The sequence below is a fragment of the Thalassophryne amazonica genome, chromosome 17 (assembly GCF_902500255.1).
Source record: "Thalassophryne amazonica chromosome 17, fThaAma1.1, whole genome shotgun sequence".
Taxonomy (NCBI): Eukaryota; Metazoa; Chordata; class Actinopteri; order Batrachoidiformes; family Batrachoididae; genus Thalassophryne; species Thalassophryne amazonica.
In genome coordinates this window covers 31,797,179-31,817,286 of record NC_047119.1, presented here as the reverse complement: position 1 = coordinate 31,817,286, position 20,108 = coordinate 31,797,179, and the positions used below count along the sequence as shown (strand labels likewise).

The 20,108-nt window shown below is 40.6% G+C and overlaps 1 protein-coding gene across 1 annotated transcript in view; it reads right to left on the bottom strand.

The window, feature by feature from the left end:
* Positions 1 to 587: 587 nt before the first annotated feature.
* LOC117528925 (bone morphogenetic protein 1-like) overlaps positions 588 to 20,108 on the bottom strand; it is a 32,916-nt gene continuing 13,395 nt past the window's right edge. The window contains 15 exon segments of the mRNA XM_034191551.1: positions 588 to 795; positions 876 to 1,126; positions 4,145 to 4,358; positions 4,466 to 4,593; positions 6,114 to 6,239; positions 7,639 to 7,819; positions 7,909 to 8,069; positions 9,377 to 9,502; positions 9,596 to 9,791; positions 10,696 to 10,824; positions 10,827 to 10,843; positions 11,255 to 11,371; positions 11,451 to 11,553; positions 17,338 to 17,453; positions 18,383 to 18,507. Coding sequence (XP_034047442.1) covers positions 646 to 795; positions 876 to 1,126; positions 4,145 to 4,358; positions 4,466 to 4,593; positions 6,114 to 6,239; positions 7,639 to 7,819; positions 7,909 to 8,069; positions 9,377 to 9,502; positions 9,596 to 9,791; positions 10,696 to 10,824; positions 10,827 to 10,843; positions 11,255 to 11,371; positions 11,451 to 11,553; positions 17,338 to 17,453; positions 18,383 to 18,507 — 2,140 coding nt within the window. The 3' untranslated portion in view covers positions 588 to 645.

Here is a 20,108-nt window from a genome sequence, read left to right as displayed (position 1 = left end):
TTATTGCTTAATAATCAAATCTGAATACAAAATATAAATGATAATGCCGCTTTTTGAGTCATAATAGCAAGTGTTTGCTGTACATATGATATGCAGATGGTGCGTTCACTAACTGTTGGAATTTTATGTTTTACACAGATAGAATTAGTAGTAGAAAAATCAGTAAAGCAATAGCAGTGTTGTTTTAATGTCATTTACTGTTTGCACAAATTAAACATCATACAACTCTGGATACTTGGTGATTGTTGCCATGTTGGATGTGTTTATTACATCGGCTCTTTGGGCCACTTTTTCTCAAAGCTGGTGGAAGAAGCAATAAAGTCAAACTAAACACCTTAAACAAAAAGATCACATCTAATTTCAAGAAGGATGTAAAATTTTAAACATGTTAAATTGATTTAAAGAGATAAAAACTTTTTTAAATGAGGCAATAAAAAGTTATCACAGTATACATATATATGTAATATCTTTACTGCTAAATCACTGCTGTAATCAAATCAGTCAGTTCTATTACAAAAAAAAAAACCAACAAACTTAATTCAGTTTATGACACACACACACACACACACAGATTGTGACAGCAATCCACAAATTCTATCTTTCCCTAAAAATGGGCATGGCTAACCAAAAGTTAAGGGAACGTCCTTAGTAAGGTTGCGCGGAGTCACTCAAGTGTAACGTGTCCTGGAACTCTGTGCTTGTGTAGCACACGTGAAAGCCTTTTTTCTCAATGCTGTCATCTGAGTGAAACTTTATGATGATGGCGTCTCCGGCTGAGTAGATCTCTTCCGGGGCCTGGGGAGGACAGCCATAAGACGGTGACTCGGGGGGAAAAACCAAAACAACCACACTGAGGTCAATGGCGTTCTTCTTACCCCAGATCCGCAGTACCGTCCCAGTCTGGGAGACTTTGTGTCAGAGCCGTCGTACAGTTCCACGTAATCGTAGCTGCAGTCTGCCTCTTCCTCCACATCAAAGACGTGGAAGATGACCTCCACGCCATAACCCTTCTCGGCGGAGATCACCCACAGACAGTCAGAGCTTTTGGGGTAGTTGTTATCACCAAACTGGGAATGGGAGTAAAGATCTTTGGTCTTGACCTCGGCTGTAAGGTTTCCTCCGCATTCTGGGAAGGCACAACCACAAAATTAGAGGGTCAAAACAAAATGCAGGTTTCTAAACTCGGCTGAAGACAAACCCAAAAACTGAAGTGTTATATTTTTGGGTATCGTATTTCTACGGGTTTTGTGGCTCTCAGATGCAGCCAACGTAATCATCATCATCAGTCTCTGTGATCCCCATATTTACTCCCAGTTCATGTCACAGCATCAAAGTGCTGCTCCACACATTAGGCTGAGAACATTTTCACCATTTTGAATCTTTGATACATTTTCCTTTTTCCCCTCTGGTCATGTTCGTTTTCAGACTGTCGATATTTTTCATAGCAGGCTCCTACGACGTCTGTCAATAAAGTATAGGTCCTTTTTATTTTATTTTTTTTAAACTATATGGATTTCATTCATATGTTTTTACGTCAGACATGCTTGAACCCTCGTGCGCATGCGTGAGTTTTTCCACACCTGTCGGTGACGTCATTCGCCTGTGAGCACTCCTTGTGGGAGGAGTCGTCCAGCCCCTCGTCGGAATTCCTTTGTCTGAGAAGTTGCTGAGAGACTGGCGCTTTGTTTGATCAAAATTTTTTCTAAACCTGTGAGACACATCGAAGTGGACACGGTTCGAAAAATTAAGCTGGTTTTCGGTGAAAATTTTAACGGCTGATGAGAGATTTTGAGGTGATACTGTCGCTTTAAGGACATCCAACACAGCGAGATGTCGCGCAGCGCTCTCAGGCGCCGTCGTCAGCCTGTTTCAAGCTGAAAACCTCCACATTTCAGGCTCTATTGATCCAGGACGTCGTGAGAGAACAGAGAAGTTTCAGAAGAAGTTGGTTTCAGCATTTTATCCGGATATTCCACTGTTAAAGGAGATTTTATTAATGAAAGACGTGCGGACGTATCCGCGCGTCGGGACGCAGCCGGCGCGGTGCGGCGGCACAGGAAAAACACCTCCGTGTTGATAACCATTTGTAAAATCCAGGTGGCTTTTGATGGCTTTCAGTGGCGGAGCGTCGCGGCGGCTCCGAGCCAACGCTGCAATCCGTCCGCACGTCTTTCCGCCCCAGGAAAAATACCTCTGTTGGAAGCCTTAAGGACAAGTTGGAACATGTCCAGCTGTTAAACAATTTCTCATATACTCACTCCACTGAAAGCCATCAAAAGCTGCCTGGATTTTACAAATGGTTATCAACACAGAGGTGTTTTTCCTGTGCCGCCGCACAGCGCCGGCTGCGTCCCGACGCGCGGATCCGTCCGCACGTCTTTCATTAAAAAAAATCTCCTTTAACAGTGGAATATCCGGATAAAATGCTGAAACCGACTTCTTCTGAAACGTCTCTGTTCTCTCACGACGTCCTGGATCAATAGAGCCTGAAATGTGGAGGTTTTCAGCTTGAAACAGGCTGACGACGGCGCCTGAGAGCGCTGCGCGACGTCTCGCACCGTGGGAAGTCCTTAAAGCGACAGTATCACCTCAAAATCTCTCATCAGCCGTTAAAATTTTCACCGAAAACCAGCTTAATTTTTCGAACCGTGTCCACTTCGATGTGTCTCACAGGTTTAGAAAAAATTTTGATCAAACAAAGCGCCAGTCTCTCAGCAACTTCTCAGACAAAGGAATTCCGACAAGGGACTGGACGACTCCTCCCACAAGGAGTGCTCACAGGCGAATGACGTCACCGACAGGCGTGGAAAAACTCACGCATGCGCACGAGGGTTCAAGCATGTCTGACGTAAAAACATATGAATGAAATCCATATAGTTTTTGAAAAAATAAAAAGGACCTATACTTTATTGACAGACCTCGTATATCGTTTCAGAATCCCAGTAAAATGAGGGTGGAAGTGCAGGGTCCCCGCAGGACAGAGTGTGGAGATCTATGAAATGGTGACTTTACACCAGGTCCAACACTTGGGACCCACTCATTGCTAAAATCAAGTCAATGTTTCAAAAACTAAACCACGAAAGTCAACATATACTTCAGAAAATGACCACTTTACAACAATGTAAACACTAAAGAAAATTACTAAAATATTTGTTAAATGCACAAATTGCATCCCAAAATAACTTCATAAAATGCTCTAATTAAATTAAACTATCTTAAAGTGATTCAAAATTCCATATGACTTGCTATTAACTAAAGCATGCTTTCAAAAAATTTTTCTCAACATCTGAAGCACTTAACTTTTGTTTTGAAAATGACAATGAGAAAATAATTGTTTGGAAACACCTGAAATCAACACAACTAATTGCTTCATAAAATGGCTGACTGTTTTGTAAAACTAGAAACGGAATTTCTTTAAAATGATTCATAGTCTTGAAACTTTTGAAAATAAATAAACCACATGCTTCAGAAATTAATTCATTATTTTGAAACTGTAAACAAATTTATTCAAAAAATGGTTCACAGTTTTGAGACATCTGAATGAACCAATTTATTCATAAAATGGTTCACAGTTTTGAAATAAAGCAAAATGATTCATTTCTTTGAAAAGCTTAAAAACCAAACCAAACTAAACTAACAAAACTAAATCTTTCACTTCTTTGAAAAATGCAAAATAAAGCAGCTTCAGAAAAGGATTCCTTACTTTGAAATACTTAACTAAATGAATCAGTTGCTTCATAAAGCAAATCACTTTTCAAAATGCTCAAAGCACATGAAACATTTATCCCAGAAAATCATTCACCATTTCAAACACTTTAACAAACCCATGATTAAAAAAAAAGGAGTGATATTTTGAAATTTCTTTTAAATAAGCAAAGGGACAAAAACCAATCTTTCAGAAAATCACGTCATTTCAAACTGACCACCCCCTGATGAAATGTTTCAGAAATTAATTTTGTGCTGAATATGCTTAAATAAAACACTAAGATAGTGACACCTAGTGGCTGCTGTCTCCCACCTTCTCACCAAAATGAATTCCTGGCTATGCACCTGGACCCACATCACAGGTGTCATCTGAATTACCTAAAGACAAAGTGAATGTTATTTCTGCTCATTCTGGTCAAAGGATTGGAGCTTTGCTCACCAGCTCTGTACGAAGCCTCAAAGCCTCTCTTCTGTACAGAGTTATCAGAGACAAAGCGCAGGAACATCTTGCTGCCACCGGAGATGACTGGAGGAGGTTTTTTGGTGCCACAGAAGCGTCCCAGACTGGGAGCATGGTCATCTTGACCATCAAAGATCTCAAGATGATCATAAGCACACTCCAGATGAGCCTCCATGTCAACCTCATTGAAGACCTGAGAACAACCGCAAGAATCACTTTAACATGTTATCAGATCCTCCTGTGTAATTTTAGGGTTGTGACAAAATGATTAGACTAAAACAAATGATGCAGGTGACCTACAAATTTGATGCGATGGCCTGGAGTTGTGATCAAAGACCAGGTGCAGGCCTTCTTGCTGGGGTATCTGTCCGGCCAGTTCGGGCTGCTGATCGTGCCTGATACGGTGTTCACCACGTGATCACAGCCGGCTTAACGTAGAATACATCGCAACAGCAAAAGTCACATTATCACATGGAGTGCATGTTCAAGACAAATGCAAATATACAAAACAGACTGATTTAATAAAAAATAAAATACAGTGGCACAAAATATTTTGGGTACCTGCCAGCTTTTACACATTTAATTTTTTTATGATGCCAAAATAAAAAATACTTCATTATATTAAAATATCTAAAATGATGCCATTTAAAAGGCACAGTGAAAAATGTCAACATGACATAAATTAAATAAAAATATAAAAATAACGCAATGCAAAAATACCCTCGGCCATATGAGCATTGTCTTCTTTATAATTTGCAATTGTTTAATTGGTATCCCAGTGCAAAGTACGTATATATTATACATTTATTGTTATTTACATTCATTAAGATCCGATTGTCTTATTTACAATTTGTACATGTTCAATCAAGCCTCTCTATCAATCAAGCAATCATAAACAATACTTTATTTACATTTTACCGGCGTCTCCAGGAGGGTGTGCATGTGTGCATGCATGAGCTTTTGACAAGAGCAAAAGTTTGCTTTGACTTGGCGGAAGTTAATGTCCACACTAACGGCGTGAAATGTTTTGTAAATCACTCCAGAGGTGTTAACCGATTACAAAAACAGTGTTTTCAATTTTAGAAGTGTTTATTTCTCACTAGCTTTTACATAATATATGGCAAAAAGGTTCTATTTACAGCTAGCTAGACCAGCCACTGACGTCACGGTGCCACTCTACTCTGATTGGCTGTCACCCCCGCCCCTCAAAAAAAAAAAGAAAAAAAAAAAGAAATGGAACAGAATGAAACAGAACGCGGCTTTTTAACCTTTTAAAATAGGTCAAGGTCAGCCATCTTTGAACTTGTCCAAGGTCTGTGTCTCAAGAATGTTCCTTGTGAATTTGAAGACTCAGAGTAATAAGACTAGAGTTATGCTGAGCACAGACAGAAGGACAGACTGATGGACGGACGGATGCAAAGTCTTCACAATACCTGATGGCCATATTTGATGGCCTTGGGTAAAAAACGAAATCCTGAAATGCATAACAGCTAAATCAATCTCACAGTCCTTAAAAGAAAAATGATTTTTATTTATTTAAGACAGATGGATACACAAACATTTCCATGTTATTAAATATCCTGGACTTAATTTACATATGTAATTTAATTCAGATTGCCGACTATTAATTCTATTTTTTATTACATATTTATGATTATGTAGTTTCGATGTCTTTTTCCCTGCATACATATTTTGTCTGTTTCTTTTAAGAGTTCCAAATAAACTAAATTAAAAAAATATTATTTAAATACAAACACTATGGTACTGTGTGATGAACCTGTCTGGGGTAGGCAGTTCCCAAAACTGGGTGAGTGTGCAAGAGGAAGACTAGTGAGAGAAGCCACAAACACACTCATGACAAATCTAAATAAGTTACAGGCTTCTGTGGCTATGGCTGGAGAAACTGTGCACAGTGGCAGAATGGGGAAAGAAAAACAACAACAACTACCTTCCTTGCAGTCATGCTTGTTATCATGCAGCATGAAGCCACGACGGCACCGACAGCTGTAGCTTCCAAACGTGTTCACACACTCATGCTGGCAGCCTCCGTTTTCCTCGGAGCACTCGTCTATGTCTGTTGAGAAAGTTGAAACACATACAATTGCAGATTCCTTTGCTGAAGATGTAAATATGAAATGTGTGTTGTGTGGCGTATTGTGTTCTTCATTGCCAAGTGGCACACGAGCGAGACGACCTAAAATATTTTATCATATGTCACCCCAACTTCAGTTCCCCCTTGATGCTTCCAATCACTTAGATTTTTTTCATTTTAGTCATTATTGGTTTTTAATTGGAACTATAGGAAAGATCCAGGCATCCTAATATTATGAATAAGTGGCAAAGTTGTGTTTGGATTAAGTGGATTAAGTACAAAGATGAGTGGTGCATCCTGGAGAAGACGCCAGTTTATTGTGGGGCTACATAGAGACAAACACATTCACACGCACACCTACGGTCAATTTAAAGTCACCCCATTAATCTAACCCGCCTGCATGGAGGAAACCGGAGAGAAGTGATATCTACAGGTACAAATAACAAGAGAACTGTTTTGTCAATTTCAATAGACATGACCTTGACCCCAATGATTGACATTTGGCAAATGTAACCTCTCCTGGGCAATTCCAGAAGGAACCTTCATATGTGTACCAACTCTGGTGAAAAATAGAATGGAAAAATCTTAAATTTTGACCAAATGACGTTGACCCCAATGACCGACCTTTGGTAAATTTGATGTCGCTTATGACAATTCCAATACACACCAACATACATGTACCAAGTTTGATGGAAACTGGAGTGAGCATTAAAAAAATTTTGACCTTTGACCAGAATGACCTTGACCTTTACCAAAACTAACCCTTTAAAAATGACAATTTTGGGGTTGACGGGCGTCCACATATCAAGGTTGTTGGAAATCAATGCAAGGACCTGTTTGGAGTAAAGGACCAAACAGCTGGCAGACATAACCTTGCCCTCATTGGCTGATCTTTGACAAATTTGAGCTTGTTGAGCAAGTCCCAAACCCACCCCCATATGTGTGCCCAATTCAATACAAATCGGGGTATAAAAACTTGACTGCAATGACCTTCACCACTGCCAAAACAAATCCCTTAAGGGCAATTCTGGGGTCAACCTACATGGATACAGCAGGTCTAGAGGAGGACCTCAGAGGAGTCTTTGAACGAAGAACCATACAAATGTTTCTGAAACTGCAGTATCGTCTTACTTTCTGGTTATTGTATCCATTTGTAGCACAACAGAGGGTTTGTCTGCAACGCCCTCACTGCTTTGGGAAACCACCTTTTTTCTTGGACACTCAAATTCAGACACAACCATCTTTCACTCCTCTCTCTGCCATTCATCCTCACAATACCTGTTCCATCCCTGCCTTACTGTATCTCATCAGTACATCTATGTGCATCTCTTATTCCTTTGGGATTAATAAAGTCTTCTGATTCTGATGCTTCGTGACTTACCAGAAAAGAAGTGAGCTTTGAAGCCTCTCTTTGACACCGTGTTGTCGGACTTGAACTCAACCCTCACGTTGTTGAGTTGGGAGGTGATGACCTCGGGTTTCTCTGCTCCACAGAATTTCCCGTGGAGCTTGGAGTCGAAGCTCAACCCGCTGCGCACCTCCACGTAATCATACTTGCACACCTGGAGGTGGGTGGGATACAGAAATACTTCTGGTCTTTGAAAACGCAACAACTTTAAGAAGCACAGTCTATTCCAGCAGGAGGTATAACCTCATTCCCTTCAATCTCGAATACGTCGAACACTAGCGTGATGCGATAGTGGACCGGCACCACCAGCTGCCACACGCAGTTCTTGTTGGGTGGGTATTCTTTGGGCCACTCAGGTGAAGTGAAGGAACCATTCAGCTTGGTGACAAAGCCGCCACAGGCAGCTGCTGATGAGAGAAAGTGTGAAGTTCAGTGACAAGAATGGAACAACACATTAATAACATTAGAAATTGTTTATAAATGCTTTAAAAAAGATTAATAAGAATAAAGGCAGGAAATGCTATAAAATCAGGAAGGATTCAACAGTACAGAGTAGGTTAATGAACATTCTTTTTCTGTTATGAATCAAAAACTGTTCAAGTAGAAGTTACAATGAGGTGACACTGCCCTCTGGTGGCCACAGAGGAGACTGCCACAGTACACCAGAGAAACGTTCTTAAAATTTTCAGTGTTGTATTTTCATCCATTTATTTAATTGACATTTAATTCCAGTAGATACATCCATAGATCAGTGAGCTACAAGATCCACAGAGAACGCCTATTACAACCAATTATTACCTTCTAAATCCAACACAGGAGGAAATCTGATATTTGTGATGTCACACGGAAGCAATTTTGAAGGAAGCAAAAGAGTGAATTCTCACCTTCCCCCTTAGGTTTTAGTGAGATAAGAATGTTAAAATGCAATAGATAAACGCAAGTAGTTCATGAATTAGCATGTGCAGTCGTGTGTTAGCATAACTGCGGTTGAGAGCGTCTGCTAGCATTACTTGTGGTTAGCATACATAGTCATTAACAGTGATTAATAACTGTTAGCATAGACTACAGCTGCATATGATAGTGCTAACTGCTATAAAGTAAGATCACCATCAAATATAAACTTTTCCCTGAAACAGGACAATACTGTTATCAAAATCTGTCATGTAGTTTTTCAGATGTGCCATCCATAAACAGATGAAGTGACGAAGCTGACCCCTCTACCCGCTGATTTATTGAAACGTGATCCCAAATCTACAGCTACACCAAAAATTATCAGCGTTATATTTTAGATTAGATAGAGCTTTATTATTCCCTTGGGAAGACACCCTCAGGCAAATTGAGGTTCCAGCAGCATTGGATAGCAAAGCAACTTCCTTTTCAGGAAGTTGCTCAAAGTCTCTGTGAAGTTGCTCATTTCTGCACCCGTTGCTTGAAATGATAAAATGTCACTGCTCCACCTCCCCTCACAATCTCATCCACAGTGCCTGTGAGCATGTAGCACAGAGAGAGTTCAACCTCAGATATGGACTTCTGTGACGTTTAAAACAAATTTTCTATATTATCCTGAAGGCAGGGTCATTTCTGTTTGCTCAGACACTGGGGATGTTTAACATTAAAACTGAACCGCTTTTAACTGCAAAACGTAGACGAACAGATTTTGCACACTGTGACCCCTTTAACGGATCGGCCCTCTACAGCCCTCCTCACTCACCCTCACAGCTGCGTTTGTCCGACACCAGCTCATATCCTGGATCGCAGGTGCACCTGTAGCTACCCAGCGTGTTCAAACAGCGCTGCTCGCAGTGCCCGTTGTCAGGTCGGGAGCACTCGTCCACTTCTGCCAAAGAGCAGCCAGTGGAATCAGTTTAACATCTGGACACACAGCTGGACACGAGAAGAGCTTTTGGTGTTACTCAAATTCTATTGGTACCTTTAAAAAAGTTGGCTGTAAAGCCAGCTTTGTTGATCGAGCCGTCAGATTCAAACTTGAGCCAGAGCAGGCTGGAGCTGCTTTTCATGTCATCCGGTTTGGCGTAGCCACAGAAGCGACCCAGAAGAGGGCTGCTCTCCGATGGGCCGTCCCTCACCTCCAGGTAGTCATAGGCGCAGCTGTCATGTCTCTCAATCTGCAGTTAAAGCGCACAGAGAGACACAAAAGCTTGTGAGTATGTGTGTCAGTGAAAACTGGACATATAGCAACATAAAAAGTCACAATCACAGATGGTACAACCTATATGATCATGTACTGTAAGGGGGTCATATAGTGCAAAATATAATTTTAATCTAATTTACTGTAAAATATGAACTAATGTTTTCACAGTGCCACTCAACTATGTCCCAACTTTGTTTAAACTGTTTTGCCTTGTACGACTAAACATGTTTGACAATTTACAAGAGTTGTACAGTGGCCAAGAGATGCCACACTTCCAAACAAGGGCAATCAGAGATTTCTGATGTCCGCCAATCCGGATCACCTCCAAAATTCAGTGGAATCTTCCATGCACTAATATATATCCGTGGTGGAAATTTGGTGAGAATCTGTGAAGTAGTTTTGACATAGTCCTTCAAAGCCTATATAAAGTGAAATCTTGATACAGAATCTGGATCACCTCCAAAATTTAATGGAGTCTTCCATGGCCTAATATGGATCTGTGTGAAAATGTCGTCACAATCCGTGCAGTAGTTTTGACACAATCCTAACAGTAGTCCTTCAAACCCAATATAAAGTGAATCTTGATCCAGAATCCCCATCCAGATCACCTCCAAAATTTAATGGACTCTTCCTTGGTCTAATATCTATCTATGGTGAAAATGTTGTCAAAATCCGTGCAGTAGTTTTGATGTAATCATGCTAACAGATGGACACACAGAAATAAATAAATAAACGCCGATGATTTTATTCCGTCCTTGGTGGACGTAATTAAAAACCACTATCAGTTCTGCAGAAAACGTGCATCAAAGAAACGACAGGCAGTTGCATCAAAAACCAACCTGCAGATCAAGAATCTGATGAGTAAAAGATGATTTTACCTCAAATGATTGAAAGGAGAGGCCGACACTGAAACCGTCTGGGACTGTGATTGTCCACACACATGCTTTGTTGGACTGGTAGTCATCTGGATAATTAGGTGATTGGATCTGGCCGCTGTCCCGCATCACCTACTCCCCCCACAGATGGCTGCACAGGATTAACAACAACGTCTTCTTACCACACAACAGCATTTTGCATTTATTTCTACTAGCAATCTTTTGCATTAGATCCAGTGTGAATCAGTGGCAAAGTGCCGTGTGTTTAATTTAATACTTAGAAATGCCCAACTGAATGAGAAATGTTCCAAAACATCTTGGCCACAGGGTATGCCATGTGTTATCAGCTTCTCTTTGTACAAAATTTTAAAAATAAATAGATAAAATCACAGACATAATTGACACAAATGACAAAAAGTCAAGACGTATAATAAGATTTTACATACAAAGTTTAAATTGCTGCAGTTATTTGAAAGGGAGGAGGAAATTCTAACTTTTCGTAAAATAAGTTCCTCTAAATCGACAGACAGGTTCGAACCACTGCTCCACCTGGCTGACTTACCTTCATAAACGGCCGAAAAACCCTTCCCCACCCAGTTGCTGCTACTTCTGAATTCAACCCACAGTCGGCTGTCGGTAGACACAATGGGATCTGGAAGTTCGTCTCCACAAAAACGACCTATCGGGATAAAATGAGACATTTCAGCACCGGTGATCAGTTCAGAACTGTACCGGGAGGACACGGTGGAAGCGTAGACCTTTCAGAGGAGCTTTCCTCCAGAAGCCGTCTCGAACCTCCACGTGGTCGTACCAGCACAAGTGGCTCCTGAACAGATCCATGGAGGTAAAGTTCAGAACAATCTGAAAGAAACGGGAGTACGAGGAGAACCGTTAGTGTCTGCAGTGAAGATCTGCTGTCAAGTTTGACGTCAACTTTCATGCAACCATCAGCATGCATGGAGATGATTTCAAAAGAATACTGTGATATTTTTCAATGAGAGCCGTCTTTGGATTACAACAATTAGATTACACAGATACGTCCGGGCGGGTGGGAGGACACATTTTCAGTATTTCAGTACTAAAAGGCTCATTTTGGCAAAGGACAAGGTCAATATATATACGTATTATATTTTACACCAATGTCCACCAAACATGCCACACATCAATCAATCAATCAATCAATTTTATTTATATAGCGCCAAATCACAACAAACAGTTGCACCAAGGCGCTTTATATTGTAAGGCAAGGCCATACAATAATTATGTAAAAACCCCAACGGTCAAAACGACCCCCTGTGAGCAAGCACTTGGCGACAGCGGGAAGGAAAAACTCCCTTTTAACAGGAAGAAACCTCCAGCAGAACCAGGCTCAGGGAGGGGCAGTCTTCTGCTGGGACTGGTTGGGGCTGAGGGAGAGAACCAGGAAAAAGACATGCTGTGGAGGGGAGCACAGATCAATCACTAATGATTAAATGCAGAGTGGTGCATACAGAGCAAAAAGAGAAAGAAACACTCAGTGCATCATGGGAACCCCCCAGCAGTCTAAGTCTATAGCAGCATAACTAAGGGATGGTTCAGGGTCACCTGATCCAGCCCTAACTATAAGCTTTAGCAAAAAGGAAAGTTTTAAGCCTAATCTTAAAAGTAGAGAGGGTGTCTGTCTCCCTGATCTGAATTGGGAGCTGGTTCCACAGGAGAGGAGCCTGAAAGCTGAAGGCTCTGCCTCCCATTCTACTCTTACAAACCCTAGGAACTACAAGTAAGCCTGCAGTCTGAGAGCGAAGCGCTCTATTGGAGTGATATGGTACTATGAGGTCCCTAAGATAAGATGGGACCTGATTATTCAAAACCTTATAAGTAAGAAGAAGAATTTTAAATTCTATTCTAGAATTAACAGGAAGCCAATGAAGAGAGGCCAATATGGGTGAGATATGCTCTCTCCTTCTAGTCCCCGGTTAGTACTCTAGCTGCAGCATTATGAATTAACTGAAGGCTTTTCAGGGAACTTTTAGGACAACCTGATAATAATGAATTACAATAGTCCAGCCTAGAGGAAATAAATGCATGAATTAGTTTTTCAGCATCACTCTGAGACAAGACCTTTCTAATTTTAGAGATATTGCGTAAATGCAAAAAAGTAGTCCTACATATTTGTTTAATATGCACATTGAATGACATATCCTGATCAAAAATGACTCCAAGATTTCTCACAGTATTACTAGAGGTCAGGGTAATGCCATCCAGAGTAAGGATCTGGTTAGACACCATGTTTCTAAGATTTGTGGGGCCAAGTACAATAACTTCAGTTTTATCTGAGTTTAAAAGCAGGAAATTAGAGGTCATCCATGTCTTATGTCTGTAAGACAATCCTGCAGTTTAGCTAATTGGTGTGTGTCCTCTGGCTTCATGGATAGATAAAGCTGGGTATCATCTGCGTAACAATGAAAATTTAAGCAATGCCGTCTAATACTGCCTAAGGGAAGCATGTATAAAGTGAATAAAATTGGTCCTAGAACAGAACCTTGTGGAACTCCATAATTAACCTTAGTCTGTGAACAAGATTCCCCATTTACATGAACAAATTGTAATCTATTAGATAAATATGATTCAAACCACCGCAGCACAGTGCCTTTAATACCTATGGCATGCTCTAATCTCTGTAATAAAAATTTTTTTATGGTCAACAGTATCAAAAAGCAGCACTGAGGTCTAACAGAACAAGCACAGACATGAGTCCACTGTCTGAGGCCATAAGAAGATAATTTGTAACCTTCACTAATGCTGTTTCTGTACTATGATGAATTCTAAAACCTGACTGAAACTCTTCAAATAGACCATTCCTCTGCAGATGATCAGTTAGCTGTTTTACAACTACCCTTTCAAGAATTTTTGAGAGAAAAGGAAGGTTGGAGATTGGCCTATAATTAGCTAAGATAGCTGGGTCAAGTGATGGCTTTTTAAGTAATGGTTTAATTACTGCCACCTTAAAGCCTGTGGTACATAGCCAACTAATAAAGATAGATTGATCATATTTAAGATTGAAGCATTAAATAATGGTAGGGCTTCCTTGAGCAGCCTGGTAGGAATGGGGTCTAATAGACATGTTGATGGTTTGGATGAAGTAACTAATGAAAATAACTCAGACAGAACAATCGGAGAGAAAGAGTCTAACCAAATACCGGCATCACTGAAAGCAGCCAAAGATAACGATACGTCTTTGGGATGGTTATGAGTAATTTTTTCTCTGATAGTTAAAATTTTATTAGCAAAGAAAGTCATGAAGTCATTACTAGTTAAAGTTAAAGGAATACTCGGCTCAATAGAGCTCTGACTCTGTCAGCCTGGCTACAGTGCTAAAAAGAAACCTGGGGTTGTTCTTATTTTCTTCAATTAGTGATGAGTAGTAAGATGTCCTAGCTTTACGGAGGGCTTTTTTATAGAGCAACAGACTCTTTTTCCAGGCTAAGTGAAGATCTTCTAAATTAGTGAGATGCCATTTCCTCTCCAACTTACGGGTTATCTGCTTTAAGCTGCGAGTTTGTGAGTTATACCACGGAGTCAGGCACCTCTGATTTAAAGCTCTCTTTTTCAGAGGAGCTACAGCATCCAAAGTTGTCTTCAATGAGGATGTAAAACTATTGACGAGATACTCTATCTCACTTACAGAGTTTAGGTAGCTACTCTGCACTGTGTTGGTATATGGCATTAGAGAACATAAAGAAGGAATCATATCCTTAAACCTAGTTACAGTGCTTTCTTGAAAGACTTCTAGTGTAATGAAACTTATTCCCACTGCTGGGTAGTCCATCAGAGTAAATGTAAATGTTATTAAGAAATGATCAGACAGAAGGGAGTTTTCAGGGAATACTGTTAAGTCTTCAATTTCCATACCATAAGTCAGAACAAGATCTAAGATATGATTAAAGTGGTGGGTGGACTCATTTACATTCTGAGCAAAGCCAATTGAGTCTAATAATAGATTAAATGCAGTGCTGAGGCTGTCATTTTCAGCATCTGTGTGGATGTTAAAATCGCCCACTATAATTATCTTATCTGAGCTAAGCACTAAGTCAGACAAAAGGTCTGAAAATTCACAGAGAAACTCACAGTAACGACCAGGTGGACGATAGATAATAACAAATAAAACTGGTTTTTGGGACTTCCAATTTGGATGGACAAGACTAAGAGTCAAGCTTTCAAATGAATTAAAGCTCTGTCTGGGTTTTTGATTAATTAATAAGCTGGAATGGAAGATTGCTGCTAATCCTCCGCCTCGGCCCGTGCTACGAGCATTCTGGCAGTTAGTGTGACTCGGGGGTGTTGACTCATTTAAACTAACATATTCATCCTGCTGTAACCAGGTTTCTGTAAGGCAGAATAAATCAATATGTTGATCAATTATTATATCATTTACCAACAGTGACTTAGAGAGAGACCTAATGTTTAATAGACCACATTTAACTGTTTTAGTCTGTGGTGCAGCTGAAGGTGCTATATTATTTTTTCTTTTTGAATTTTTATGCTTAAATAGATTTTTGCTGGTTATTGGTGGTCTGGGAGCAGGCACCGTCTCTACGGGGATGGGGTAATGAGGGGATGGCAGGGGGAGAGAAGCTGCAGAGAGGTGTGTAAGACTACAACTCTGCTTCCGGTCCCAACCCTGGATAGTCATGGTTTGGAGGATTTAAGAAAATTGGCCAGATTTCTAGAAATGAGAGCTGCTCCATCCAAAGTGGGATGGATGCCGTCTCTCCTAACAAGACCAGGTTTTCCCCAGAAGCTTTGCCAATTATCTATGAAGCCCACCTCATTTTTTGGACACCACTCAGACAGCCAGCAATTCAAGAAGAACATGCGGCTAAACATGTCACTCCCGGTCCGATTGGGGAGGGGCCCAGAGAAAACTACAGAGTCCGACATTGTTTTGCAAAGTTACACACCGATTCATGTTAATTTTAGTGACCTCCGATTGGCGTAACCGGGTGTCATTACTGCCGACGTGAATTACAATCTTACCAAATTTACGCTTAGCCTTAGCCAGCAGTTTCAAATTTCCTTCAATGTCGCCTGCTCTGGCCCCTGGAAGACAATTGACTATGGTTGCTGGTGTCGTTAACTTCACATTTCTCAAAACAGAGTCGCCAATAACCAGAGTTTGATCCTCGGCGGGTGTGTCGCCGAGTGGGGAAAAACGATTAGAAATGTGAACGGGTTGGCGGTGTACACGGGGATTCTGTTTAGGGCTACGCTTCCTCCTCACAGTCACCCATTCGGCCTGCTTTCCCGGCTGCTCGGGATCTGCTGGAAGGGAACTAACGGCGGCTAAGCTACCTTGGTCCGCACCGACTACAGGGGCCTGGCTAGCTGTAGAATTTTCCACGGTGCGGAGCCGAGTCTCCAATTCGCCCAGCCTGGCCTCCAAAGCTACGAATAAGCTACACTTATTACAAGTACCATTACTGCTAAAGGAGGCCGAGGAATAACTAAACATTTCACACCCAGAGCAGAAAAGTGCGGGAGAGACAGGAGAAGCCGCCATGCTAAACCGGCTAAGAGCTAGTAGCTGCGCTAAGCTAGCGGATTCCTAAAAATACACAAAGTGAATAATGTGTAAATAATTTAGAGGTGATTCAGCAGAGGGAGTGCTTTAGTTAAGGCACGTGAAGATTACACTGTGAAACAAACTGTTATCTAGTTAACTAGATCAATCTAACTGCGCAGATTAAACAGCTAACAGATACAGCAAAACACCGCTGTGCTCCGGAACAGGAAGTGATACAATACCGCAGTGAGAGCCAACCACCAGATGGTGGTGGGTTCCAGAATTGCCCAGCAAGGTCAAATTTGCCTAAAGTCAATCACTGGAGTCAAAAGCGCCTTGGGGCAACTGTTTGTTGTGATTTGGCGCTATATAAAAAAATTGATTGATTGATTGATTGATTGAAAAGTCACGTCAACCTGTTTGCATTTTGGTCAACGCCTCCCAGGTCCTTTTGCTGATTTCTACAAAACTTAGTATGACACTGAAGGTTGACCATGACACTGCCCTGAAAGAATTTACCAAAGATTAAGGTATTTAATTTTCAAACCAGTTTGGAAAAAACTGTGGAACACAGCTTGATGGATTCTAGAATTTCCTTGAAAAGGTCAACCAGAAGTCAGTCATTTAGGTGAAGGTCAAGGTCATTGAGAGCAAATGTCAGGTTGCCATACCCCTTAGGGTCTTCATACCCACAAGTACTATTACTTAGTAAAAAATAAATAAATAAAGAGGGAGAGAACCAAAAACAGGCAACGCAGTAACATTACGTATCTCAGGAACCTCCAGTCTGCTGTCTAGAAATGCTTTGACCTCCCTTTATTAAGAAAAAAAAAATCCTCATATAACAGAACAACTTTTATATCTCTGGAGTACAACAGGTACAACAATGTGGGCCGTGCCTCATAAGCCGTGATCATGCTGTGTGGCAACAGGCCGGAAACTGGAATTTTAAATGCTCTACTTCATGCACTTGGTTTCCTGCGGAATGCAACCTGACATTTACAGCAGCAACATGTTAAGATGACATATGCTGATGTCAATTACATAAATTTATTTTTGTGTCCTTATTACTGTTTTTCCCTTCTTGATTCATTGCCATTCACCTTCTCACCAGGCGTGACAGAAATCCTCCAGACACAGTGGATGTATGCTTCATAGCCATTGGGGAAACCAGGGGATGAGAAGTTTCCGATGCTGTCCTGCAGGCTTTCTCCACACTCTGCCACAAACACACATCTTAAAGGGGTACTATTGTGAAAAAAAAAAAAGGCTATTGCCTGTATTTTACACACAAAGTCCAACAATTATGCAACTATGCATGCACACACACTCAAAAAAAAAAAAAAGACTCACTGGATGAACTCAATTCAATTAGGAGCAGGATTTCCATCTAATAAATACAAGTAGCCCAAACTCAAATAAAGCACATCCATGAAAGATAGTTTAATTTAATTGGGACTACATATATTTATTAGATGGAAATCCAATCCAGTGAGTCAGTTTTTTAAGTGTGCTATCATCCTATTAACAAATTTTATGCCTTATGTGACATATGTCACATAAGTCCATATTTGGATTCCTGTTTTCTCTGAGCGACACACCCACTAAGGTTTTCTATAATGTGACATTGCTTCTCCCTTCTGGTCTACTGTATAAGAAAAGTGTGTGGAAAGCAGCAGCTTCTTCTCATTTAAAGTCACAGGTACAGGAGCAGTCATTTCAGAGACCTGTTGTATTTATTTAATTCTTTAAAACCATGCATCATAGTATTTTGTTTGTTTGTTTGTTTAGCAAAAAAAACCTGCCATCAGAAATAACAGTTATCCGGGTTATTACCAAATATCTGTAAATGGAGTATTCCGTGATTTATAGATGGTATTGCTACATTAGCATGGTGTGATTGTTTAACTGGGGTTAACGTTAGCATATGTTGATAAACATGAATAGCTAGTATTAGCACATGCAGTCAGTTGATGCTAATGGTGTCGCTAAATGTTAGAATAAACTGCAGTTAGCATTTTCTAAAATACATCCCACATCTCAAAATTCTCAGTAAACTGTTTATATCTGTTTTTAAAGACAGATTTGACCTGTATTAATCTGGCCCTTGTAAAAGTTAATTTTCTTTGAAATATATATCCATCTTACTTGCACATTTGTAGAGTTTACGTGCTTGTGCGATGTCGCCTTTGCTTAGCTTAGTTCTCTGTCCAATAGGAGGCCTGACTCCATTGACATCATAACGGGGCAAGATTGTGTCCAAGAAGATTCCTCTGTTCGAAACAGAACAAAAGCGTTAACAAAAGCAAACAAACCTAAAAATAATGAACAATAATGAAAAACACCAGAGTGCAAGTCAAATAAAGAAAATGAGCATCTCAAATTTCTAAGAAATGGCACCCTGTCGAATACTGTATTGATTCTGATGATAAACCTCACCAACACTCTTTGGAACTCTTATTGTTTTCACTTTTCAGGTTCAGGCGTCACTTATGGTGGCTGAGCTGTGACAGATACACCTAGTTACTATTAAACATGAATAAGAAGTCATATGTGGGCTTTTTGAATATACCATTTCATTTGACCTCGAGTGACTTTAAAAAGGTCACAAGGTCAGTCATGCTGTAATTTCTTTTTTTTTTTTTTAATAATGGCTAAACAGTACCAGATAGGCCCTTGGTTACCATTAGACATGAATAGGAGGTCAAATGTGGCCTTTCAAAATTGTATATGCTCATATATTTCACACAAGGTCACTTAAAATTTGCTTATGATGGATAAATGTTGACAGATACTCCCATGGTTACCAGCAGACAATCATATGTAGGACTTTCAAAATTCACTGTTTCATTGGATCTTGAAGTGGCTAAATGGTTTCAGGTTGGTTCACGTCTTATAATATGCAACTTGTAATTTGACCTTGAGTGACCATGAACATATTCAAGGTCAGACCCAGGTTACTGTCATATTAAGTCCCTTTGAGTTCTCCTTTGTTTTTGTTTTTTGTTTTGTTTTGTTTTTTAACTCTGGGTTGCGACAGCAGATCAGATGTGGCTCTGCATGTTGATGGCACATGTTTTACTTCGGATGCCCTTCTTGACACAACTCCACCTTACGCGAAGAATGGGCAGGAGTGGCCTTGAACCTGGAACCTTCAGCACACATAACGTGCACGTAACCGCTTGACCATCACCCATACTTACCCGCTGATACAGTAAATCTACAGTGACGGGCTTTGCACTTGATCTATTCTCTCACCAGGTTTGGATCCGTATGGTTCCCATGGTGATGCAAACATGAATGACCAGGATGTGCAAACACAGAGCTCTCCGAGCGGGGCCTTTTGCCAGCCGGCTCAGCGGAGCCCACTGCCCAATGTCACAAGAGCCAAAAAAATGAAAAACAAAAACAAATTCCAGCCCAAATTGTTCAACAAAGCCTGGCCTGGCAGGCATTTATTCAACTTGGCGTGCCTCCACGAGCCGTACCAACAATGCAGCAACTGGGGGGGGAAAAGGGCTGTCAAAAGAAATAGGGCAACAACATGCACGAGGCCGCAATGAAAGGAAGACTGCTGACTGCTGACAATAAAGAACAAATCCCCTGAAGGTTTTCAAACAGTGTGTATTTAGCAGAGCTGCGTGAAGGGACGAAAAGCAGGTCAGAGTCGTAGTTCACCTGCAAACGCAACATAGCAACAGATGCTGATGCTGGACTTGATGGCATCTCTAGCAGTAAGACAAATCCTTGGGACCAGGTTAAAGTCACCCTCAGCCTTTTAATAAAAGAAGAAGGAAAAACTTCCTTTGCTTCTGCTTTTAGCTAAAAGTTAAAACTAATGTCCTGTAGCTAGAGTACAAATATAAACGAGCCA